General features: G+C 42.6%; 1 protein-coding gene across 1 annotated transcript; it reads right to left on the reverse strand.

Annotated features, from left to right (window-relative positions):
* Positions 1-948: 948 nt before the first annotated feature.
* On the reverse strand, positions 949-26,158 carry WRNIP1 (WRN helicase interacting protein 1). The gene is made up of 7 exons (XM_032223034.1): positions 25,301-26,158; positions 13,986-14,177; positions 12,480-12,724; positions 7,861-8,084; positions 6,756-6,911; positions 4,231-4,310; positions 949-2,029 (listed from the first exon to the last, which is right to left on the reverse strand). The coding sequence occupies exons 1-7, from the start codon at positions 25,931-25,933 to the stop codon at positions 1,754-1,756; spliced, it is 1,806 nt and encodes a 601-aa protein (XP_032078925.1). The 5' UTR covers positions 25,934-26,158; the 3' UTR covers positions 949-1,753.

Below are 26,158 nucleotides of genomic sequence, written 5' to 3' on the forward strand. Positions count from 1 at the left end.
AAAATCATGGATAATATAGAATCCAGAGAGAAACCTTTTTGTTCTTAAAAATACAAAACAATTTGGCATCTTAGTACGTATCTTATGAGGAATTATGGTACAAGTTTTCTTATCATTCAGCAAATGCAGAATTGTCCACGTGTGAATCACTAGTGACCTCAATTTACAATTTCTTGATACTTTTTCCACCTTCTCTCTCCTCAGTAAATCTGAACTATATATTGTTGTCCATCCTTAATAGAAAGCAGGTGTGAACTAAAGAAATTCTAGTGACATTTTGAAGAGCTTATTACTTCTACAATTCAGTTTAGTTTATGTTGCCTGGATATCTGTCATGCACAGGAGCACAATTCAACTGGCAGTAAGAAAATTGGCAACTCTGGATGGATGGATAGATAGATATGACACAGATGATAGATAGATGGTAGACATGATGGAGAGAGGGAGAGAGAGATGATAATTGTTCACATATGAGTCACTAGCGACCTCAATTTACTAATTTGCTGGTATTTTTTGTCCACATTCTCTCTCCCCAGTGAATCTGAACTATATATTGTTTTTCCATCCTTCAGGCATTGCTTTATATTGAAGGCAGGTGTGAAATAAAGAAATTCTAGTGACAGTTTGAAGGGCTTGTTACTTTGACTATTCAGTTAGAGTTTATTTTGCTGCATGATTTAGAGGCATTCTTGCTTTAAATATTTAAGAAAGCCCCCTCATGTTTCTCCTTGGCTGTCATTTATTAAGATAAGCTGCCAAATGATTTTGCCTTTATGCCTACTTTGCCTTCCCTTCCCAGCCCATTCCCAGATTCTTACAACTATCTACAGATGGAGTTCTGGGCTAGCAAAACGGAATCTCAGTAACACAGTATAAGGCTGCACACCATACAACAGAGTAATCACAATATTATTATTGAAGTTTTTTTTAGCAAAATGGAAACAGTGGTGGTTGTAAATTAACTTTATTTTCACAGTTTCAAAAATATTTCCTCATTACGTTTCAATTATAAGGGGGGGGGGGTTCAGCTTAAGGTGCAAATGCAGTGTATCTTTACAGACTGGAATAAATCATGTTCCAATCAAGGACACGTCAAAATTAGGCCTTTTAAAGTTCTATTGGTTGCATTAAATATATACTTATATTACGTCCCATTGAAAAAGCCTAATATTAGCTAAGCTGTGCAATCCTGATTTTTTATATTTTTGAAATAATGTCCTTTATAGTCTTGGTCAAATCAAGTGATTTTAGTTTTTCTTTAACTATATATAATATGTATTTGATGCAAAGTTATCAAACAATTCTTACATTTGCATAAAACTTGCAATAAAATATTCTTCGTAGTATAAAATGGTTTGGGAATGTGCAGCTGTTTGGACCTCAAGTGGAAAAAGAGCAGGTCCTTATATAGAACACATATTTTCCTCTGACTACACAATTAGTGTAGAAAAGGTATAGTTTCTTTAAGGAACCCCTGACAACATTAATGCGTATATGTATATCTGTGCTGAGCAGCTTTTTGCCTCGAATTGGAACCGTAGAATATCCCCAAAATAGTTTCATTTGTACCAAAGATAATTTAATTAACATACATACTATTTAATACAAAAAAAGGTAGGTATTCCAGTTTGAGGCTACCAGTTTAATATGGCTAGCCTGGAAAAATAAAGAGTTTTCCTAAAACTGGAATGAACTTTTAAGAAAAATATTACGGGATTATTATGAATCACGTGTGACAATACATGGCGTTCCATCAGATTTTTCTTTGTGTGAAAAAATCAATCCCTTTCAACTCTTCAGGCAGATATTCTTGCCCTACAGGATCCTTGTACATAGGGTTATATTTATAATCTTTACCGTAACCTAAATTTTTCATGAGCTTGGTTGGTGCATTCCGCAAATGTAAAGGGACAGGCGGAAGAGGTCCTTGGTGGTCTCTTATGCATGTTTTCACATTATTGTAAGCACTGTACACTTCAATAGACTTTGGTGCTCTGGCGAAATAGACCACACATTGCGCCAGTAAGACCTGTCCAACAAAAACAAGGGGACAATTAAAGAAGCAAGTGAAATGTACTGTTTTCTTTTCTGGACCAGTCATACTATTCTAGATTGTGGAAATCTGTACCTGATCCAGTCTTTGAATACTACTAATTGTTTCTAGTTCAGAATAATTAACTTTTGAAATTACTAAAACATCGCCAGAGTGACATGATTGCCATGAATCAGAGGAATGACTCTTTCCATGAGTTTTCTGGAACATTCCATGCTTGGAATGTTAGCTTTTGTACCTCCTAAATTGAACTCATTGGCACATATTCCTAGGAAAAACATACAAGGTTACAGGACTACCGTTTTTTCAGAGTATAAGACGCACCGGAGTATAAGACACACCCATGTTTTGAAGAGGCATTTTTCTAAAAGAAAAATAGGTAGGTAGATAGAGGGAGAGAGAGGGAGAGAAAGAGAGAGAAATACAGTAGGTAGGTAGGGAGAGAGTAGTTAGGTAGGTAGGGAGAGAAAGGGAGGGGAGAGAGAGAGTGAAATAGAAAGAAAGAAATACAGTAGATAGGTAGGGAGAGAGTAGTTAGGTAGGGAGAGAAAGGGGGAGAGAGAGTGAAATAGAAAGAAAGAAATACAGTAGATAGGTAGGGAGAGAGAGAGAGAAAGTAGGTAGGTTGGTAGTGGGATAGAGAGATAAAAATAGACAAATACAGTAGATGGGAGAGAGAGAAAGTAGGTAGATATATAGGTAGATAGAGGGGGTGGGAGAGAGAGAGAAATATAGTAGGTAGATAGGGAGAAAGAGAGTGTGTAGGTAGATAGGTAGGGATAGAGAGAAATAGAGAGAGAGAGAGAGAGAAGTACAGTAGATAGGGAGAGAGGGAAGGGGAGAGAGAGTAGGTAGGTTGGAAGGTAGAGGGAAAGAGAGAGAGAAATACAGTAGATAGGTAGGGAGAGAGAGAGAGAGAGTAGGTAGGTAGGTAGGTAGGTAGGTAGATGTTTCCAGGTGTATTGAACCATGTGCTGGAGAAGGGAATCACTGACAATCTGCAGCACCTAAGACTTGTTTCTGCTGTCACATCACTTGATCAATGTCATTCTTATCAATCACTCTAACTAAACAGCTTTCCGAAAGAAAGAAAAACGTTTTTGCACTCTGCAAACGTCCCCAAAATGGCCTGTTTTTCGAGAAAATGGGCCCGTGGTTTTTTTAAAAGGCATGAATAGCCTTGTGGGGGGGGGCTCGTAGAGTGCTCCTTAGGGGGCAAAAGCGAGCAACAAAATGGGCTGTTTTTCGTGAAAATGGGCCTTTTTTTGTCAAAAGAATTGCATGCATAGCCTTATGGAGGCTTATAGAGTGCTGCTGGGGGCTGGGGGGGGGGGCAAGAAACGGCCCATTTTTCCGCTAATTTCTGCCTTCCCCATCCCCCAGGAGTTCTCTGAAAGCCTTCAAAGGCTTTGCTTGGCCATTTTGGTGAAGGGGCGGGGCTTCTGAGGCAAAAAAAATGCTGTATTCGATGTATAAGACGCACCCAGATTTTCAGCCTCGTTTTAGAGGAAAAAAGGTGTGTCTTATACTCCGAAAAATACGGTAGTCATATAGTTTAGTAATTATATACAATAGAAGAAAGCATAATTACTATACAGGTAGTCCTCGGCTTATAACTGTAACTGGGACCAGAATTTCCATTGTTAATCTAGATCAGTGTTTCTCAACCTTGGCGACTTGAAGATGTCCGGACTTCAATTCCCAGAATTCCCCAGCCAGCATTCGCTGGCTGGGGAATTCTGGGAGTTGAAGTCCGGACATCTTCAAGTTGCCAAGGTTGAGAAACACTGATCTAGATAGATGTAAAGTCAGTCATGCCCAATTTTATGATATTTTTGCCATGGTTGTTAAGCAAATCACTGGCGTTGTTAAATGAATCACATTAAGCTTCCCCTGTTGACTTTGCTTACTAAAAGTCAGCTGGGAAGATTGCAAAGAGCAATCACATGACCCTGGGATATTGTAACCATCGTAAATAACACGCACCCGAATTTTGCTCCCGTGGCTGTGGGAATGCTACAATGGACATAAATATGGGGACTGGTTATAATCCCCTTTTTGCAGGGCCACTGTAACTTTGAACAATCATTAAATTGGTTGCAAGTTGAGGACTATCTGTAAAAGAAAAAGAGTAATGTTTAGAAGTACTGATATTGGCTGTTTATAAATGATATTACCTCACACTCCGGCATTCCGATGAAGTGGCAACCTTGATAAGCAGCCACAGCTTGAGGTAAGGCTAAGGGATCTGCCAATCCTATAATGAAATTTTGATATTCTAATTAATAATATGACCCACCAAATCAAGTCGACTCAACTAAACCCCTAAACCCCTGGCAAAGGGCGTTTCTGATTGTGGGTGCACCTCGGTTCGCCCACATAACACCTATCCTCCGCGAGCTGCGCTGGCTACCTGTTGATCTCCGGGTGCGCTTCAAGGTGCTACTTACCACCCATAAAGCCCTTCATGGTAGTGGATCTGGGTACTTGAGAGACCGCCTCCTGCCAATTACCTCCTCGCGACCCATCAGATCACACAGATTAGGCCTCCTCCGAGTTCCATCCGCCAGTCAGTGTCGACTGGCAACTACACGGAGGAGGGCCTTTTCAGTAGTAGCTCCGACCCTTTGGAACGATCTCCCCGTAGAGATTCGTACCCTCACCACCCTCCAGACCTTCCGCACAGCCCTCAAGATCTGGCTATCCCGTCAGGCCTGGGGTTAAAGATTGTAATCTGTCCCCACCCGAATGATGAATGTTGTTTCTATTTTAATTATGTATTGTTTTATATGTCATTGTTTGTATCCCCTTCCTCATAAGTTGTAAGCCGCCCTGAGTCCCTCCAGGGAAAAGGGCGGCCTATAAATAAATTTTCCATTCCATTCCATTCCATTCCATTCTATTTGCCGCACACCTCCCTAAGACCGATAAGATCGCACAGGATGGGCCTTCTCCGGGTGCCTTCAGCTGGACAATGCCAGCTGGCGACGCCTCGGAGTAGGGCCTTCTCTGTTGCCGCTCCGGCCCTATGGAATGAGCTACCCTCAGAGATCCGGACCCTACCCACTCTCACGGCCTTCCGAAAAGGTATCAAAACCTGGCTATTCTGGCAGATCTGAGGCTGTTGACCCCTTGATTGAGGTCCAGCCCCGCTTAGACTGGGTGCATGTTGTGTTTCTTTTAATTTGTTCTGTCTTATTTGTTTTAATCCTTTTTAATATTTCTTATTTCTGTAAGACGCCCGGAGTCCTCCGGGATTGAGCGGCCTATAAACTTAATAAATGGAAATGGAATTCTGTGTGCTTCCAAAGACTTGGCTTCCTTCAGGCCTATTGATTAAGCATTAATCAATGCTTAATCAAAGATTAAGTCAACTAGTAGGACCCAAGAGGTAGGCCTTCAATTGCTCCATCTGTCCTTGAGAGATTTATATGAGATCTGCCTCAAACTGATCTTTAAAACCCTAGATTTTCTCCTAGGCTTGAATTTGGATGGTTGGGCTGGACACTAGGGGAAGGGGTTGTATTAAGATGGTCTGTTTCTCCCTTGGGCAGTTATTATTACTTGGATACTTGTATTTTTTAAGTTGGCTGTCTAGAAGTTTGATGAATAACAGGATAGATTTATCTGGTAAAACAGGATATAGCAATAGCAATAGCAGTTAGACTTATATGCCGCTTCATAGGGCTTTCAGCCCTCTCTAAGCGGTTTACAGAGTCAGCATATCGCCCCCACAGTCTGGGTCTTCATTTCACCCACCTCGGAAGGATGGAAGGCTGAGTCAACCTTGAGCCGGTGAGATTAGAACCGCTGAACTGCAGATAACAGTCAGCTGAAGTGGCCTGCAGTACTGCACCCTAACCACTGCCCCACCACGGCTCATTTCCAGTTTCAATGAACCAAATACACTTTCATAATGATATCTATTAAACAGTCAGATGACTCCAAATGGTATAATATTTCCTGTTATACTCTGAACTTCTCCTGATATGTTAGAACTTCAATTCTCAAAAACTGAGGTGATTGACTTCTGGCCAAAGTTTGGTTCTAGAGCAAATATCTCAAAAACTGTCCCCTGCTACTTCATAGTTGCCCTGGAGGCAGGTTTTCCCACATGTCCTATATTGTAAGGAGGACAATGACTATAACTTGCACTTTCGAACTAAAAGCGTGAGGGACGCAGTGCAGTGTTGGAGATAAAACTACTAGAGTGGCCATAAGTATCCAGGGGCTAGCTGGGCAAAAGTGCCCATAGAAATCTGTTGTGACTCAGCAGACATCTCCTGTGAGTCTTTTCGGGGTGCAAGATTAACAATACAGCTGGGGCTCGTTAGTGGCGTTTTCTGGTGATAAAAGGACGGATGGTGCCACACCCTGGTTGCAGGAGTCAACGTTCATTCATTCGTTCATCATTCATGGGTCATGGCTTGTTTGTGAGAGACACTTGGAGAAGTGATTTGCTTTCTGTAACCCTGATTCAAGGAGACACTTGGAGAAGTGAATTGTTTTGTAAGAGTTTTGTTTTGCATTCTGTTATCTTCTCGTCAGAGACTTTATTTATGTTTATTTCTGGGCTCGCAGCCAGTCTGAGCCGAGGACTGATAAAGTTCTTTCTTTCCTTTTAAGTTTGTCTGCCTGTCGTCTGTTAACGAGCGAGGAAGGGGGGACACAACAGAAATCCATGTCCTTTAGAGTTACTTACCTATATCCTCACTTGCAAATCTTACCAATCTTCTTGCCACATACAGTGGATCCTCACCCCCTTCAAGCATTCGGGCCAGCCAGTAAAGGGAAGCATTTTCGTCAGAACCACGCATAGATTTATGAAGTGCAGAGATGCAGTTATAATGCTCTTCACCTTTTGAGAAACAGACCAAAAGATCATCCAATGCATCTGAGTAGCAGAGGAACTGCAACTGAAATGCCTATTTTTCCAAAGCGTACTGTATATTAATTTTAACATGACTGTATTACTTTAAGACAGACAAAAGTTGCATTCTTCGAAGTATCTTGGGGCAAAAACCCTGCTGCGTTCCCAGCTTCAAGCTGCCTCTTGTGGGACACTATATCAAACATTTTACATTACATTGTATTGGTGTCATAGAACATTACAATATTCAGGATTGCATTATTATTTTAATGCTCATTTATATTGTGTATTGTTACTTAGTTCTTAGTTCTTAGGTTATTACCTTTAAAGCCCTACATGGCTTAGGGCCATCGTACCTACGAGACCGCCTACTGCCACATACCTCCCAGCGGCCGGTAAGATCCCACAGATTGGGCCTCCCTTCAGATGCCGTCAGCCAGACAGTGTCAGCTGGGGGGCCCCCGGAGGAGAGCCTTCTCTGTGGCTGCTCCGACCCTTTGGAATCAGCTACCCCCAGAGGTCTGGGCCTCGCCCAGCCTCATGGCCTTCAGGAAAGCTGTAAAAACCTGGCTGTTCCGGCAGGCCTGGAGGCTGTTGACCTCATTGTTGAGGTCCAGCCCCGATTAGAACGAATGCATGTGATTTTGTGATTTTAAACTGTCTTTTTTATTTATTTATTTCTCTTTTTCTTTTTTCTTCTTTTGTAAGCCGCCCGGAGTCCTTCGGGATTGGGCGGCATATAAATTTTAATAATAAATAAATAAGTTCATCATCCAGTGATAAGAGGGACATCTACATGAATCAGTATAAGTTACGATTCCCTTGGCAGAGAAAATGTATACTGTACACAAGCGGTTGATCGGAAATACACAGCTAACTCAAGTATGTCATTTCCTTCCCAATACTGCCATAAAGGGCTGTTGGATTTGCCACTCACCAGCTCGGTCATACAAAATGTGGGATCGCTGGAGTCCTTCCTTCACGTGATCTTCGGTGATGACCACTTGTTTAACAGAGCACTCATGGTTGTTATTCTGATGGAAGGGGTTGGTTAATCTTGCCTGGACAGCCATCTGGAGCCCATTCAACCCAGCCCTCGCATCGCCATCACAAAGGCAGGCAAGCGTGTTTATTGCTCTTCTTTCAATGCATACACATAACCTGAAATACAAACTCATTACTTCTAATAAGGATGGAACATCTGAGTTCGTTACACATTGTTTGTTCGCAAAATCACATTTGATTAACACTGAGAGTGAGACAGACCAACATTTTATCCCCATGAAATTATTCCAAACATCACAGAGGCTTTACAAAGAATATGTCCTCTGTCGCGTTGGCTTTCGACATCAGAATATTAAAAATATATATAATGTGGTCGTATTAAATATTCTACTGAGTCCTTCTTTGTCGGTTCAAAAGTTTTATTTTCTTTTAAAACAAACATTTCATCATTCCTCAATCAGTAAGACATCGGAGTACAATTTTTTGTGTGTGTCAAAATAGTTCTAGTTTACCACCAAATTCTTGTCTAGCCTAATGTATACCCCACCCTCCCTCCCCCCCAACCCCCCTCATCCTCCCCCCCCCCGACTTCCCAGAACCCGTACACGGTATGGATTTTTAACTAAAATCTATTGAGAAAAAAGAAATAAAGAAATTAATGACATCTCTACATTGATCTTAGCTTCTTCTTGCTGAGCTAACTTTAAACAATTCTTTGTCCTTCTTTGACAACAAACAGAAGATAAAATGGTAGTGAGATTTAAATCTATACATGGCCACATTCAAGCCAGGTTAGGGAATCACTGCAAACCCATACTAAAAATTGAAATTCGAACCATGTTTCGCCCTGAATCAACACCATTAACTGCTTTATTTATTCTGTCAAATAGGAACAAAGACAGAAAGCTAAATAAGTAAATATCAAGCTGTAGTTACAACAGAAAACCTTCGTTTACCTTTCTTTCCCTACATGCAGGCAAATAAAGGCCGACTAAGGAGGTCAACCTTTGATCTCTTTTAGAAAGAGCTGAAACATCAGCGTAAATTATGCCATCTAATAACCATGTTCTCGTATAGTATAGTATATAGTACTAGTATAGATCTATGGACGCCCAAGATAGAGAGTACTTTTCAAGGCTTCTGCTTTTTCTTTACCGATTATATAACCTTGAGTAAGATTCTTAACTTTTCTGTGCTTCAGTTTATTCATGTTTACTCAACTGGTGGAGCTGGGGTGACATAAATATACATAGCAATAGCAACAGCTCTTGGACTTATATACAGTTTCATAGTGCTTCACAGGCAGAGGTGGGGGTTCCTACCAGTTCTCGCACCTATTCGGTAGAACCGGTTCGTCAAATCTACCGAACCGGTTAGAAGAGGTTCCACCAGTGGACCCGGAAAGCAGGCCACACCTACAGAAGAGGTTCCCAAAATTTTTTGAAACCCACCACTGGTCCTTGGATATGATTATTCTACACTATCATGCTCCTATTTATAAAACTCAGTGCCTCTGTGAAAGGTAAGGATGACTACTGCGTTTGTGGTGCAATCAGAACATTGCGTGTGTTGAAGTTGTTTTAACGCAAACCAAAGATGCCTTTTAAAAAACAAGCTTACATCATATTCTTATGCATGCCAGTGCTGTGTGTGAGGTCATTTAAGGTGGTTCTGACAAGTGTCGTTGGCATCTTCATATCCGGTCACATGGGCGGCAAGCCACTCCCATCCGGTCACATGGGCGGCAAGCCACTCCCACAAAGGAGGCCACACCCACAGAGTAGGTTCGAACAATTTTTGAAACCCACCACTGTTCACAGGCCTCTCTAAGCGATTTAGAGTGTCAGCATATTTGACCCCCAACAATCTGGATCCTCATTTTACCCACCTCGGAAGGATGGAAGGCTGAGTCAACCTTAAGCCTGTCAGGGTCAAACTGCTGGCAGTTGGCAGAGTTAGCCTGCAATACTGCTTTCTAACCGCTGCGCCACCACATGGGACATAAAGCATACTCGCCAGTTTGAAGAACCGCACAGTAGCAACAAGCTCACTAAAAAACCTCTTTCTTTTGAGAAATGAGAAGGGGGAAAAGAGTCGAGGTGGCACAGTGGTTAAATGCAGCACTGCAGGCTACTTCAGCGTTCTGCAGTTCAGCTGTTCAAATCTCACCGGCTCAGGGTTGACTCAGCCTTCCATCCTTCCGAGGTGGGTGAAATGAGGACCCAGACTGTGGGGGCAATATGCTGACTCTGTAAACCACTTAGAGAGGGCTGAAAGCCCTATGAAGTGGTATATAAGTCTAACTGCTATTGCTATTGCTATTGCTATTAAAATGTGTACCTTCTACACTGAACTCTAATTGGGAGATCACCGTAATCTATTAACAAAGGTTCACCAATCCTAAAGCTTAAAGCCTTGGCCCGACCAACTTAAATTATATTTATTTAGCATATGCCCAAGAATACACAGATGCCCAAAATGGATAGTGAAACACAAAACTGTGAACAGGAGGAGGAAAAAAATAGTTTCTACTATCTACATTCCATTCAGAAACAAAAGCCTCCCATCTCAGCCGAAGAATTGCTGTAATCACAGCTGTGACATTATGTTACTCTGCCTCTGTCCCATAAGCCACTGTTTATATCCTGCTGCGACATGAAAATGTGACACATGGAATATCCTAAATAAGGAGGCAAGATGCCTTTGTCCCCCTAAATCAGTGTTTCTCAACCTTGGCAACTTGAAGATGTCTGGACTTCAAGTCTCAGAATTCCCCAGCCAGCGAATGCTGGCTGGGGAATTCTGGGACTTGAAGTCCAGACATCTTCAAGTTGCCAAGGTTGACAAACACTGCCCTAAATCATTCAGTCTAGTTAGAAGAGTATCATTTTTCTTAATTATCAGAGAAAAACTGAATAAAAGATAATGGTTTTTCCCCCCAATAAAAGGCTTCATAATATTAACATTAACTAACGTATTGACTTCTGTGAAGACAATGCTGATTTTAAACTATTAACTAGTTTCTCAAAATATAAAATACAGACGTACAAAGAAAAAAAATAAAATAATGGGAAAATAGGGGAGGAAAAGGGGAAGAGAAAAAAGTGGAAAAGACAAAAATATTTACTTCAACTCCTTTTGATGCAGTAGAATAAGGTAGTAACAATAGCAATAGCAGTTAGACTTATATACTGCTTCATAGGGCTTTCAGCCCTCTCTAAGCGGTTTACAGAGTCAGCATATCGCCCCCCACAGTCTGGGTCCTCATTTTACCCACCTCGGAAGGATGGAAGGCTGAGTCAACTCTGAGCCGGTGAGATTTGAACAGCCGAACTGCAGAACTAGCAGTCAGCTGAAGTAGCCTGCAGTAGTGCATTTAACCACTGCGCCACCTCGGCTCTTAGTAACATAAAACCTAAACTGTTTACTTTTATATAATCACATATACTAACCGTTTCTATAACAAAAAAAAACATATAACCAGCAAAACCTAAAATCAAACTTTCATTTTTTCCCCGCTTCAAGTATAAAGTCCATAATTGGTTTCCGAGCAGAAACAAAATTAGTTTTTTTTTCTTTAATTAACCTGGTGCTGACCTAGAGAAATTCTCATTTAAAGCTAGGAATAGATATTTGAGACCCATGGGCAGCTCCTTGTGCTCCTGATCCAGCTTCACTAGGCAAAATAAATATGCTTTTATATTGAAGAAGTTGTAGTTGATTGAGCTCCAGCCCCACTAAGATTGAGTGCATGTTGTGTTCTTTTAATTCGCTTTGCCTTGTATTTTAAATTTTTTAATATTTTTAAATTGTTTTTATGTAAGCCCGCCCGGAGTCCTTCGGGAATGGGCGGCATACAAATCCATTAAACCTTAACCTTAACCTTAAACCTAGTATATAATTTATGAAATGTAGCTGTTTTCTATGTTTCAATCTGATGTAGCACTTAATCTTAACGTTTAGACTTCTGAATTTCTGAAACAAGGTAAGATGAAAGCAAAGATTTCACACGAGGTAGGCTTCCATAATTTTACCTGGAATTGATTTTAAATATTTACCTGAATTGTTTGGATAGCATTTTAGGATCAGCAATGTGTCCTTATGGGAGATAATCATTTTTCTTTCGCTGTTCACTTTTAATAAAATACCCAGGATCCAAAGGCGATTCCGATCATAACAGAATCAAAACCAAGTCAGGGAGAGCTGAACTGGTCAGCATTTTGGAATATTGTGATAAACTTGCAATAAAGTGCTGCATAGAAATTGTATGAGGAACCGAAAGGCAATACACAGCTGCTGTCAAATGGCCAATGGCCAGAGCAGATGTTACAGAATTAGGCTCAAACGTTGGCTTCACACTGCTGTTGTCTACTACTCCGTGTTCAACACAACCCCTTTCCTTTGCTATTAAAAGACTTTGGTTTTTGCATTAACACCCCCTCCCTCCCCTTTCCGCTCCATAAGTTCTTCCTGCCTTCTGCTTTGGCAATCTGTCACCGGATTCCTTCGGCGGTGTAAGTTAACACGTTGCAGTCTACAAGGCATACTTACTCAGAGCCCTGGCTGTTGTTGGCATTCAAAGAGCTGGTGAGTCCCTCATCTTGGCTCAGAACCTGGATCCCTAAGGACTTGACAGCTCGCATCAGAATAGCTTCCACTGCTTCGACGGAGAGTTTCTCAAGAACAATAACGCGGCACCGACTCAGCAGTGCCGAATTGACCTGGAAGGAAGGGTTTTCTGTGGTCGCCCCAATCAAGGTGATGGTTCCACACTCAACGTGAGGAAGGAAAGTGTCCTGGATATGGGAGGAAACCAAACAATTGGTCAACTCAATGACAACCGCAGACATCCCATGTGAGTATATTGATAGCTCGTCTGCTTAGAAAGGTAACAGCTTTGTTAATAGTTTGTGTTGTAGACAATCACCTCTGCCCTCATTACCACACCAAGCTAAAAACTTTTGTGTGGAAAGCATCTTGAGCCTTAGAACATTAGCTCTGGGGCCTACGCATCTAATAATGTGGTTAATTCATTGTAACCAGGTTCATTTCTATGATGCCACAAAAACCTTGATCATGCAGGATATTGAAAACAGTATGTTTTTGCAACATATTGTTTTGGGAGAAATTAAGGGTGTGGTGGTAAATCTTAACCAGTCTCCTTGATTTTCAAAAGGATTAGTCAAAGACTGCAAAACACCAGGTACATTTGGATATTATGTATAACACGGTGAATGTTTGGAAATTTTTATCATAGCCTAGCTTCATTGCAATCCACCCCCTATTTAATGGAATTATTTTAATATAGTTTAATTATTTAATATAATTGTTGTTATGTATTCATCTCAAGTCTCCAAATCTCCCTATGTGGTCATTTGATGATATAATCAACCAACTCCATCTCAAAAATGTTCTAGCGTTCTATTTTAGTTGTGAAACTAACATTGTAAAGTTACATTGTAAAGCCAAAAAGTACTTTTTTACTCATGAACAATCTAAGTAAAGATGGCTGTAATGTTCTGACTATCCCTTCATCACCTAGAAAAGAAGTTTCTGCTTTTTGCTAGCGGGATAGGAAGGTATATTAAAAATGGAAGTGGTTGCCAAATTCTCAATCCCAAACTTGCCATTTTAAATAAGACTGTAATAATGTTAAATCTTAATACTGCAATCGGCATCAATACGGCAGTATCAGGTATTGGCACTGATTTTTAATGGCAATTAAAATGCCTCTCTAAACTCAAGACAAAATGCATGTAAACATGTATTATGCCAGCATGATATAACAGATCAAGTGTGGGGACTTGAAGTGGGGAGACCTTGGCACAAAGCTCTGCTTATTAAGTGACCTTGGGCCAGGCACTCTCTCAAATCTTGTTCTGCTTCAGAAGACAAATACAGAAAAAATTAGATAATTCTCTAAATAGATTTCCAGAGCCCCTTAAGGAAAGGCGCATCACAATCGCTCAGAGTTAATCCGTTGCCGAAGCACACTGACTTGAAGGACTTCGCTGCAAATACCCTAGTAATTCTGACTGCATATAGTAAAATTAATACCTGTTGGGACTTATTGAACCGGTGTATCTCATCTATAAATAGGATAGTCTTCCTCTTGCAGAGTCTCTTTTCATTTTGGGCTTGGAAAATTACATCTCGGACATCACTGGTTTTGGCACTTGTGGCGGAGAGGGTCACAAATCGTGTCCCGTTCTTCTTACTGCTGCTGGCTATGATATGCGCCAAGGTTGTCTGAAATGAAAAAAAAATAACAACGGCAAAGGATGCTGATTTCGTTCTGAAAACAGAAAATAACCTATGTGAAAGCATACGGACGTGAAAGAAATATTGGGATAGAAACATAGCGAATGGGTATATGTATGTAAAATAATTCCTTCCCTTCCAATGGAAAGAGGCGGGGGGGGTGTTACCTAAATAGAAAACCGAAACTATTTAAAGCTTAAAAAAGAATTAGCATCCAGACAGGAGGTCGAGTGGGGAGGAAAACAGATCTCCTACCCCCGTGGCTGGGATCCAAGAGTTATTTTAGCCCTTGGACATACTCAGTAGGGTTCTAGAAGTTCCTCTGAGAGCAGGTTCATATTATCTCACTGAATATGTGAATCTGAAAAAGGGAGGGGGCTACTTTTAGCTATTTCTTTCAGCCGTCAATTGGCCTTAAGAAACACAATAAATCTAAATTTATTTGTTGCAGGTGTTTTTTCTAACTTATTAAAGGGAGAATTAGGCTGTCCGCTTTGCTTTGCCCTCTTAATAGGGCACCACAGTTTACAACAGTGATTTACTACTGGGTCTCTTATGGGTCCTTGTCGCAGTAACTATTTCTGACCCACAGCTACAAGGCCTGCCCAGTTACTGAATATTTTTGCAATCTACACCTTGTTGACCCAAAGGCAATTTAGTGCTATTCTTGTGGACTAGCACCCGCATCTGCAAAACTATGTTTGATTTCTAAAGGGGGTAATGATTTTCTAAGTATTAGTCAGTACAACGCTTACCACATTACAAGTGGTCCATTAGGTTACCAACAGTCCTTCAGGGACTGATTTAACCTTGCAATGATGCGTAAACAAGGAGGACTCGCAACTTGCCCTCTGAGTTCTGTCCATCACAGCTTCCCCATGGCCACATGATCACAATTTCCATCATTCCCTGCTAAGAGCCGAGGTGGCGCAGTGGTTAGGGTGCAGTACTGCAGGGCACTTCAGCTGACTGTTATCTGCAGTTCAGTGGTTCTAATCTCACTGGCTCAAGGTTGACTCAGCCTTCCATCCTTCCGAGGTGGGTGCAATGAGGACCCAGACTGTGGGGGGCGATATGCTGACTCTGTAAACCGCTTAGAGAGGGCTGCACATAGGGTTTTCAGCCCTCTCTAAGCGGTTTACAGAGTCAGCATATTGCCCCCAACAACAATCCGGGTCCTCACTTCACCCACCTTGGAAGGATGGAAGGCTGAGTCAACCCTGAGCCGGTGAGATTTGAACCGCCGAGCTGCCGAACTAGCAGTCAGCTGAAGTGGCCTGCAGTACTGCACTCTACCCACTGCGCCACCTCAGCTCTCTGTGCTAGATAACTGTGCTAGATAACTGTGCTAGACTTTGTAAGCCAAGTAGAAATAATGGGGGACAAATGGTCTTGTAGGACGAAGAACATGGTCCTGTGCGTAGGGCTTTATAGGTCAACCAAATGTTATATATGTAGGATGGACATACGTTTCAAATTAGGAACCATGAACGAATGAATGAACGTTGACTTCTGCAACCAGGGCGTGGCCACCATCAGTCCTTTTATCTCCAGAAGACCACGCCAACGAGCCCCAGCTGCATTGTTATTCCTGCATCCCGACTCAACTCACAGCAAACTTCTGCTGAGTCACAACAGGTTTGCTGTCAGTTTTGGGGCAGGTGGGGCTGTAGAGGAGGCGCTGCTGCGTTCATTTCACAGCTTCATTGCCAACATTCCCGGGAAACCAGCTGGAAAAGCCGTTCTGTAAAACAGAAGCGAACTGAACCGAGGGCTGCCATGCTAAATTAAGGGTGTTAAGCACTGCACTCCAGACCTGCATTGCTGTGTATCCTGTTCTATCAGCGGCAGGTACTCATTTCCAATACAACAGGCAAAGAGCATTAAGGGGGCAATATTTAGCTTTGCATTTGCTAAGTACTAAAAGCAGATCACGCATATTAACGGAATAACAGAGATAGAAGGGATCTTGGAGGACTTCTAGTTCAACTCCCCTGTTCAAACAGAGTGCCTATATCGGTGATGGTTAACCTTTTTCTCCTTGTGTGCCGAAATCTCTCTCTTGCACGCGACAGCACACAGTTGTGCCGACACCCACAACGCATATGCCCCCCATGCATGTGTGCATGACTCCCCCTTGTGATCCCCCTGCCCATGCGCATGACCCCACTGTGCTCCTCCTGCACATGCACACAACCCACCTTCCACGCCCCATTTTGAAGCCTCCTGGGACCAAAAACAGGTCACCGGGGGGGGCACCATACCTCCCTGCGAACCCCCATCCCCACACATGCACGCACATCTCCTGCATTCATGGCAGAGACCCAAAAATCAGCTGGCTGACAAGAGGCGTGCATGCATGCATGGTGGAGCTGAGATGAATGATGGCTCGCGTGCCCGCAGTGAGGGCTCCGCGTGCTACGTGTGCCATAGGCTCGCCATCACAGGTAGTGATGGTGAACCTTTTCGGCACCAAGTTCCAAAAAGGGAGCACTTCGTCCAGGCCATGAACAGGAAGAGGAGCTGCGCAGGGGGCATGTGCATGCCGGAAAATTAACTCCTGGTTTCCGGTACACGCATGTGCACCAGACAGCAAATCTTTCTGTTATTATCACGCATGCGTATGTGCCAATTAGCTGGCTGGCACAAATGCTTATGCCAGAAAACAGACAACCAGCTCTTCTGGTTTCTGGCACTACCACACATACAAAAGCCAGCCTATCATCATATGTGCATTCGCGCCAGAAACCCAGAAGAGGAATGGGTGATGCCATGCGTGCCAGGCAACATGACTCCATGTGCCACTTTGGGCAAGCATGCCATAGGTTCACCATGATGGATCTAGGGCAGTGGCTCTCAATCTTCCCAATGCCGCGACCCTTTAATACACTTCCCCATGTTGTGGTGACCCCCAATCATAAAATTGGTGTCTCGGTTCCTAAGACCATCGAAAATACGTGTTTTCCGATGGTCTTAGGCGACCCCTGGGAAAGGGTCGTTCGACTCCCAAAGGGGTCCCGACCCACAGGTTGAGAACCACTGATCTAGGGGGGAAACAGTAAAAATGCAACTCTTCAGCAAATAAAACAAAATGGTGCACAACAGAATGTCGAGTTAGAGCCAAGGTGGCGCAGTGGTTAGGGTGCAGTACTGCAGGCCACTTCAGCTGACTGTTATCTGCAGTTCGGTGGTTCAAATCTCACCGGCTCAAGGTTGACTCAGCCTTCCATCCTTCCGAGGTGAAATGAGGACCCAGACTGTGGGGGCGATATGCTGACTCTGTAAACCGCTTAGAGAGGGCTGAAAGCCCTATGAAGCGCTATATAAGTCTAACTGCTATTGCTATTGCTATTGTCCAGTTCTGTATTTTAAAACCCAACACTTACAACGGTGGCTACGGTACAATCATTTTCCTATATTTTATGAGGAAAATGTTTTTTGCCTAGCATTGGCATGATAGTGCAAAGCCATTAATTTAGCCTCAGCCATGCCGAGGTGGCGCAGTGGTTAGAGTGCAGCACTGCAGGCTACTTCAGCTGACTGCAGTTCTGCAGTTCGGCTGTTCAAATCTCACCGGCTCAGGGTTGACTCAGCCTTCCATCCTTCCGAGGTGGGTAAAATGAGGACCCGGATTGTTGTTGGGGGCAATACACTGACTCTGTAAACCGCTTAGAGAGGGCTGAAAGCCCTATGAAGCGGTATATGTCTAACTGCTATTGCTATTGCTAATACAACCTTCTCATCTCTCTAGGGCAGGCATGGGAGAAGGGCTATAGAAAAAGGGCAAAAAGCTCCATCCAAATTCAACTGCCAAGCAAAATATAATAAAATAAATGTTTTTTATACAAACACACACACACACACACACACACACATATACAGGCAGAACCCGAAGTGCTTTTGCCTTCTCATGATTAGGTTTAGAATAAAACTCAAGGTAAGCTATGTGATAAAAATAAGCTCACCGAAACACAACACCAATTGCAAAGACAGCATGTTTCTTTGAAGTTAACGCATTCTCACCACTGATTACTGACATTAATGCAATCTAAGACTGCCCTTATAAAACCAAGGATAGCGGCTGTGTCATCTTCAGGTCAGTTTCTATGTAATATGCCATTCACTTAATTATCCTTTTTTCCCATGTCTGGTCATCAGTACACTTACATAAACAAGGTTAGCTCTCTCTCTCTCTCTCTGCAAATATACTGAGTTTTTGGCTCCCAAGTTCATTTCCAATGCTGAAGCTGCTCTGGGCTTGGGTTACACAGTCGATGTCTCTCTCAGCTAAACCTGAGCACTCCGTGGCAGACGAACAAAAATCTAAATCCTGCACATTAAAGGGTCATAAATCAAAGGGCGACTTACTCAGGTTGCAACTTACGTTTAAGCAGCTGGACCATTTGCAGCCATGGAAACTTTCCTTTCTTTTTAATCAGCAGTCCAGACTGATGCCCAGTTAGTAATCCAGACTGATGCCCCTTATTGTGTGAAGTCAGATACACTCCCCTTCAGGGGTTTATAAAACCCTTTTTCAGTTTCTGCTGAATTCAGACAAACAGATCCTTTAGCCCACATTGCTCCCTTGAGACCTACATACATTCAGAGGAGATATATTCCTCGACTTAGAACCATATGTTTAATGGCCATTTAGCAATAGCAATAGCAGTTAGCCTTATATACTGCTTCATAGGGCTTTCAGCCCTCTCTAAGCGGTTTACAGAGTCAGCATAACGCCCCCAACAACAATCCAGGTCCTCATTTCACCCACTTCGGAAGGATGGAAGGCTGAGTCAACCCTGAGCCGGTGAGATTTGAACAGCCGAACTGCAGAACTGCAGTCAGCTGAAGTAGCCTGCAGTGCTGCATTTAACCACTGCGCCACCTCGGCTCTTCTCCATTTGTTGTGGGCCGCCGGTTGTACAGTGAGGTTGAGGAGGAACATGGGCCACTCCTGGAGGTTGAGGGAAACTCAGACAAGGGCTCTGCATCATCAGTGAGGCAGTGAGCAATGAGGCAGAGGAACAGCAGGAGCCTGAATGGGGCTTCACTCATTTCATTCATCACATCTGGTGTGCCGCAAACCATTGCCAGTCCATAGCCTGGGGTTTGGGAAACCCTGTTCTAAAGCACAATTAAGCATTAGTGTTTTATGAATCTGGTTACTGCATCTTGTGGCCAGGCAAATTTTTGCAGGCCACTTAATGGTTGACCAACCTTATACAAAATTGTTAGCTGCATCATGCTATGAAAATCGCAATAATGCCGTTCCCACTTCATCAGTGAATGATTTATGAAAGCTGAGCTTATGCGAATATGCTATTAAAAAATAGAATGGTTTATTCTTATGTTACTGATTATATATTTAAAACACCTAGTTATTTAAACTGTGATATCATGAAGTTATAACAAAACAGAGGGAAGTGTAAGAGCATCACTTTTTTTTCATTTGGGAGAATGTAATCTATTCCTTTTTCTTAAAAAAAAATTAATCAGGATTTGGGTATCTAATTGACATATATGAGTTTATGACAACACTTTTAAAAATATGCATAGAGGTATAGTTCAAAGGGGTTGAACTAAGCAATTATGTTCAGGAATAGTTCAAGTTACAACCAAAATGTGCCATACAATTGTTTTGTTATGTTCCCAGAAATCCTGGAAGAATTCTTGGCGGGAGGAAAAAAAATAGGAAAGAAACAATGCTTGGTTAATAGGCTATATATTGCTTTCCACAAAGTGCTTGTCTCCTGCAATGCTATGACTAAAACTCCAACAATTCTCAACTAGTGACGGTCCCCAGAAAATGAGAAAGTGAAGACACAAAGCTAAGAGACAAAGATATGAGCTTTTCAAAGGTTCAATTGGACCAATTCCTTCTTCCTCCTCGTCTCTGAGAAGTATATTTTGCATATTACATAACTCAATTATTCTCTTGCTCAGGTCATCCGGCTGTCATAGGGAGGTTACACAACATCAGGTTCCTGTAAGTCAGTGGTTCCCAAACTTGGCAGCTTTAAGACTTGTGGACTTCAACTCCCAGAATTCTCCAGCCAGCTCTGCTGGCTGGAGAATTCTGGGAGTTGAAGTCCACAAGTCTTAAAGCTGCCAAGTTTGGGAACCACTGCTGTAAGTCGACGTTTATACAAACTTTGCAGAATTGAAAATGAGATTTTTTCCCCTCTCCCCCCAGTTTTATCACCTAATTTCCCCATTACCTCCAATTTTGGATAATGGACTAATTTGACAATGGCAAGACAATTTTAATGTCTAAGAATAGCACTAATAGCACTTCAAATGGTTGTCTCTTTCTTCTGAAGACAAGAATACCCTGATGCCAACCACTAGCAAATGCCGGCGTATTACCTCCTGAAAGCTTTTGTGGTCTTTCAAATAGAAAAGAATGGTGTATTATTTCTAAACAATTTGGAAATACGTTGTATGTGAAAATGATGTTGGGGGATAGGAAGAAGAGCTGCAGACTAGACTAATATCATACAAAAAAATATCTCAGCCCACAGAAGGAAAAGATCATGGGAAGCATTTCAGAATGCTTCCATTTCCATATTAAACCAACCTCCCCCCATTTTTTTTTTTTGGGGGGGGGGATTGGTCTAATATTGGGACTGGCTTCTAGGTCTGATACTATATATGCATTTAAGGGTTCCCTTGACTTCAATGAAGTTTACATAACCAATTAAATAATCAAACACCATATTATATAAATCATTCGATCAAATCAAAAGAAGAGCAGATACATTTCCAATTATTGCCTATTCAAAAAATGCTGGTGAAGCATAAAGTATCTTGTTGTGAGAAACAATCAACTTTCAAAAGGATACTCAAATAAAACTGAAAATTGTAATTCTTATTAGTGATAATTTATGATCACTTTTTAAAATATTAAGACTGTAATCTTATACAAATTTAACTAGAAAGAAGCCCTTCACCAACTTCTAATGTAGACAAAATGACACTATCGACACTATTAAAAATCCCAATTTATTCTTAATCGTAAGGCATATATATATTATGCCTTTAAATATCTCTGTCTTTGGTTGATTTAGCACATGCTTCTTCAGCTGGATGACTTCAAATACGCTGATGCTACATTTCAGATAATTTCCACCAATATGGCCAAAGTTAATTTGTTAAATTCTGGGATTTACAGTTTTAATTAATCTGGAGGGGCAACAGGATGGGAAAGTCTAATGTGGTCTCTAGAATAGACTGATATAATTCAAGATGGAGTTACTTAAACTTTTGGAGCTTAACCTCCAGATACTAGTGGCTTAGTATCCACATGGTATTTTAAGCCATGATATGAAGTGTTTGCTTTAGTATATTACGTAAACATGGCACTGTAGATTTGTGGAACCTCTTCTATAGAAGAGGTTAGAACTGGCAGGAACCCACCCCTGGAGGCAATACTGCAGAAATTTCTGAAATTTGTTGCCACACCTCAGAAGAACTTATCTATGCCAGAGTCCAAATGTCCTCCCTGTGCTGTCGATTATAGAATTTCTCATCAGTCATGCTGCTAATAGATGTCCTGTGATAAAGGAATCTTTGGGTTAAGAGATCAGCTTCTAACTAAAGTGTCCCAATAGATGCTCTTCCTTGCAATTTTCTTCACCCTAAATCAACAAAATGATTAGAAGCTGCAGGAACTGGAATCCAATAAGAATCACCACATGATGAACTGGCCACCCAATTCGTTTTTCACCCATGAAAAAGACTACTCGTAATGCAGACGCCGCTTAATTCTCCCCCAAAGTGGAAACACAATTCAGGATCCAGGAAATTGTATCTTCACTCCCAGAAGGTATCTCCTCCCACAACTTTACCATCCAATCCACTGGACCTTAAAAAACTTTTTGAGGAAAGAAGGGTGCAGACTCCCCCCTTCCCCTCTGTAAGGATGCTTTATCTTAAACAGAAGCACAACTGAAGCACACAGATCCTTTCCCTGAGATCCTTTGCTGACTAATCCTAAGCATTTGAGGGTGAAATTATCTTCTCTTGACTGCATGCTCTTTGATAGGCTGAAGCATTTCCTTCTAAACCAGCATCAGGGGTGGGTTCCTGCCAGTTCTAACCTCTTCTATAGAAAAGGTTCCACAAATCTACAGTGCCGTTTAGAACCGGTTCCAGCTCCCTCCCCCCGCCCGTCCGCACATCATCAAGGTGAAGAGCGAGAGGAGGAATTCTGGGAATTGAAGTCCACAAGTCTTAAAGCTGTCAAGTTTGAACACCCCTGGAGTTTTTTTTTTCTAAAGGGTTAGGGGTGCAAGGGTCTTGTAACTTGACAGCTTTAAGACTTGCGTGCTTCAAATGCCAGAGTTTCTGAGCCAACATTTTGGTTGCTAAGCAAGACCCTTTGTTAAGTGAGTTTCACCACATTTTACATTGGCCACTCCCACCTGGCCACATGGCTGGTAAGCCACTTCCATCCGGACATATGGCCAGCAAGCCACTCCCACCTGGTCACATGGCCAGCAAGCCACACCTACAGAAGAGGTTCTAAAAAACCCACCACTGACCAGCATGTGCTTCAACACTGGACAATAACAGTAAAATCTCCTTCGGGCCAGGCCAGGCTGCCTTCCAGCTTGCAAGCAAACCTTAGGATCACAAGCTGGGCTGAGTTTAGCCGGAATCAGAATAGCGCTGGAAGAGACCTTGGAAGGTCTTCTAGTCCAGCCGCCTGCTCAGACAGGAAACCCTACCTACACCGTCCATTGCGATCCCATAGAGTTGGCCTCCTCAGGGTGCCGTCGGCCAGACAGTGTCGGCTAGCGACCCCCAGGGGGAGAGCCTTCTCTGTGGGAGCACCTTCCCTCTGGAATGAGCTGCCCCCGGAGCTTCGTATAATCCCCGACCTCCGGTCCTTCCGACGCGCCCTAAAAAGTTGGCTTTTCCAGCAAGCCAGCCTGGCCTGAACAAAACAAAACAAATTATTGATTATTGTTAATTTTAATCATTTTTTAAAAATGTTATTGTTAATCTCAATTGGGTTTGTTTTTTGGATACTCTATCTAGTTTTTTTTAAACTTTTGTAATGTGTTTTTTTTAATGTTGTATGCCGCCCTGAGTCCTTGGGAGAAGGGCGGCATATAAATCCAATAAACAAACAAACAAACAAAATCAGTTTAGAGTTTGGGATGAAAGGCTCACTAGGAAGAAATTGGATCTTTAGAAACTACTATGTGGAGAATATAAAGTAGAGGAATGTGATTTACTCTTTTACATGATAATTAAACTGAGTTGCTAATTGACTGCATACGATAATGAAAAGATAATCCAATATAGGTTAAAATATATGAAATATGGATACATATAGAACTTTTAAGATGAATAAAGGGAGGTTCGTATTGCTTGTTATTTTATATAGCAGATCAATGGAATTATAATAAGCATTGAACAGCAAGGATTGTAATTTAAAAATAATTAAATGTAAGCTAAGTAAAAATATGGTAAAATGGAGGGGGAACTTGAAACATACTTATAATAGAAAATTATTGAGATTATAACGACAGAACTAAAAATTGGGGCATGTAATGAGCCGAGGTGGCGCAGTGGTTAGGGTGCAGTACTGCAGGCCACTTTAGCTGACTGTGATCTGCAGTTCAGCAGTTCAAATCTCACCGGCTCAAGGTTGACTCAGCCTTCCATCCTTCCGAGGTGGGTGAAATGAGGACCCAGACTGTGGGAGTGATATGCTGACTCTGTAAACCGCTTAGAGAGGGCTGAAAGCCCTATGAAGCGGTATATAAGTCTAACTGCTATTGCTATTGCTATGATGGATAACTATACAATATTATGAGAATATTGGTTGGTTATTACCTTTAAAGCCCTACATGGCTTAGGGCCAGCGTACCTCCGAGACCGCCTACTGCCACATACCTCCCAGCGGCCAGTAAGATCCCACAGATTCGGCCTCCTTCGGATGCCGTCAGCCAGACAGTGTCAGCTGGCGGGGCCCCGGAGGAGAGCCTTCTATGTGGCTGCTCCAACTTTTGTGGAATCAGCTACCCCCAGAGATCCGGACCATACCCACTCTCATGGCCTTCAGGAAAGCTGTAAAAACTTGGCTGTTCCGGCAGGCCTGGAGGCTGTTGACCTCATTGTTGAGGTCCAGCCCCGATTAGAACGAATGCATGTGATTTTGTGATTTTAAACTGTCTTTTTTCTTTTCTTTTCTTTTCTTTTTCTCTCTTTCTTCTTTTGTAAGCTGCCCAGAGTCCTTCGGGATTGGGCGGCATATAAATTTGAATAATAAGTAAGTAAGTAAGTAAGTAAGTAAGTAAGTAAGTAAGTAAGTAAGTAAGTAAGTAAGTAGATAGATAGATAGATAGATAGATAGATAGATAGATAGATAGATAGAGATAGAGATAGATAGATATATATATATATAGAGAGAGAGATAGAGATAGATAGAGATAGAGATAGATAGAGATAGATAGAGATAGATATAGATAGATAGATATAGATAGATATATATATAGAGAGAGATAGATAGAGATAGATAGAGATAGATAGATAGAGATAGAGATAGATAGATAGATAGAGATAGAGAGATAGATAGAGATAGAGAGAGAGATAGAGAGATAGAGATAGAGAGATAGATAGAGATAGAGAGATAGAGAGATAGAGAGATAGAGAGAGATAGATACGGTAGATAGATAGATAGATAGATAGATAGATAGATAGATAGATAGATAGATAGATAGATAGAGATAGAGATAGAGATAGAGATAGAGAGAGAGAGAGAGAGAGAGAGAGAGAGAGAGAGAGAGAGAGAGGAATTGTAACCAGGTCCACATTTCGGCCAAAAATAAGTTTGGAGGGCGGGGTTTAAAAATAGAATTTGCTATATATGTATACTTTTCTTTTGTTTTAAAAAAAGGAGGATACATGTTAAAATTAAATCCAACAAACAAACAAACCATTTCAGACAAGGGGGCTGTCTTACTCTTTTGTTAAAAATCTCCCGGGATGGAGCCCCAGCAACTTCTGAAGAAGGCGATTGTTCCGCTGGTCCATTGTTCTGAGTTGCTCCAGGGAAGGAAATTTGGGGAGACAAAGGGATGCCCCTTAGCATCACTCACCTTTCCACAGCCTGGGGGTCCCCAAAGAATGAGCGAGGGGACTTCGTGAGCCTCCAGCAAGGACCGCAAGAGAGTCTCCTTCCCCAACGCCCGGTTCTGCCCCACGTAATCCCCCAGGTGGCTCGGCCGCAGCTTATCGGCCAAAGGCTTCCCTTCCAGTTTTTGGGCTAAGCTCTCCCCGCGCAACAGAGGCTCCGGGGCACCCGGGGCTCGCTCGGGAGTCTCCCCCGGCCGCTCTTCCCCCTTCTCGCGGTTTGGAGAGGTAGCAGCACCCCGGGGCGCTCCCGCTGGGGACCCTCCGGGATTCCTTCCCCGGTGAAAAAGGGGGAAGACCAGGGGAGAACCGAGGTCGTTCCCCGGCTCCCCTTCTTGGTTTCTCCGCTCCGGAGATCGGGAGAGCCGGATTTTCTTCGCGGAGGGCTGCTGGGGGTTGGGGGGCGCCGCCGCTGCTCCTGCTGGGGGTTTGGGGGCGCTGTGGCTCCTGCCTCCGACCTCTGCGGTGAACAGGTCTTCCCCTTCGCCCTGCAGCTGCAAGCAGCTGTCCAGATGTGCGTTGATGCGCGCAGAGGGCAGCTCCATTAGGCAAACGGGGCAGCTGACCAGCGGCTCTTCCTGCGCGATGCCCCCTTCCATTTCCCGGCAGGAGGAGGAGGAGGAGGAGGAGAGGGCAGGAGAGTGGGACCCCTAAATCTACCCTAATCGGTGGCTCTTGGGGAAAGGGGCTCCTTGGATCAAGCCCTTCCCGACAAAAGCAAAAAAACCAGGGGCGTCGAGCAGGAAAAGTTTGCCTCTGGGCTCCCCAACAACTGCAAGCAACTACAACTTGCTCAAGAAGGAAGCAAAATCACCACCTCCTTC

Source organism: Thamnophis elegans, chromosome 8, assembly GCF_009769535.1.
Source record: "Thamnophis elegans isolate rThaEle1 chromosome 8, rThaEle1.pri, whole genome shotgun sequence".
In the NCBI taxonomy this organism is placed as follows: domain Eukaryota; kingdom Metazoa; phylum Chordata; class Lepidosauria; order Squamata; family Colubridae; genus Thamnophis; species Thamnophis elegans.

Bases quoted from the DNA above. Each gene is read 5' to 3' on its own strand.
- WRNIP1 (XM_032223034.1), bottom strand. From the start codon at position 25,933: ATGGAAGGGGGCATCGCGCAGGAAGAGCCGCTGGTCAGCTGCCCCGTT. The intron at 12,725-13,985 runs GTATTAATTTTA...TCCCATATCCAG, and splicing joins GGTTCAATAAGTCCCAACAG to GACACTTTCCTTCCTCACGT. The intron at 8,085-12,479 runs GTAAGTATGCCT...TTTGTATTTCAG, and splicing joins AACAACAGCCAGGGCTCTGA to GTTATGTGTATGCATTGAAA.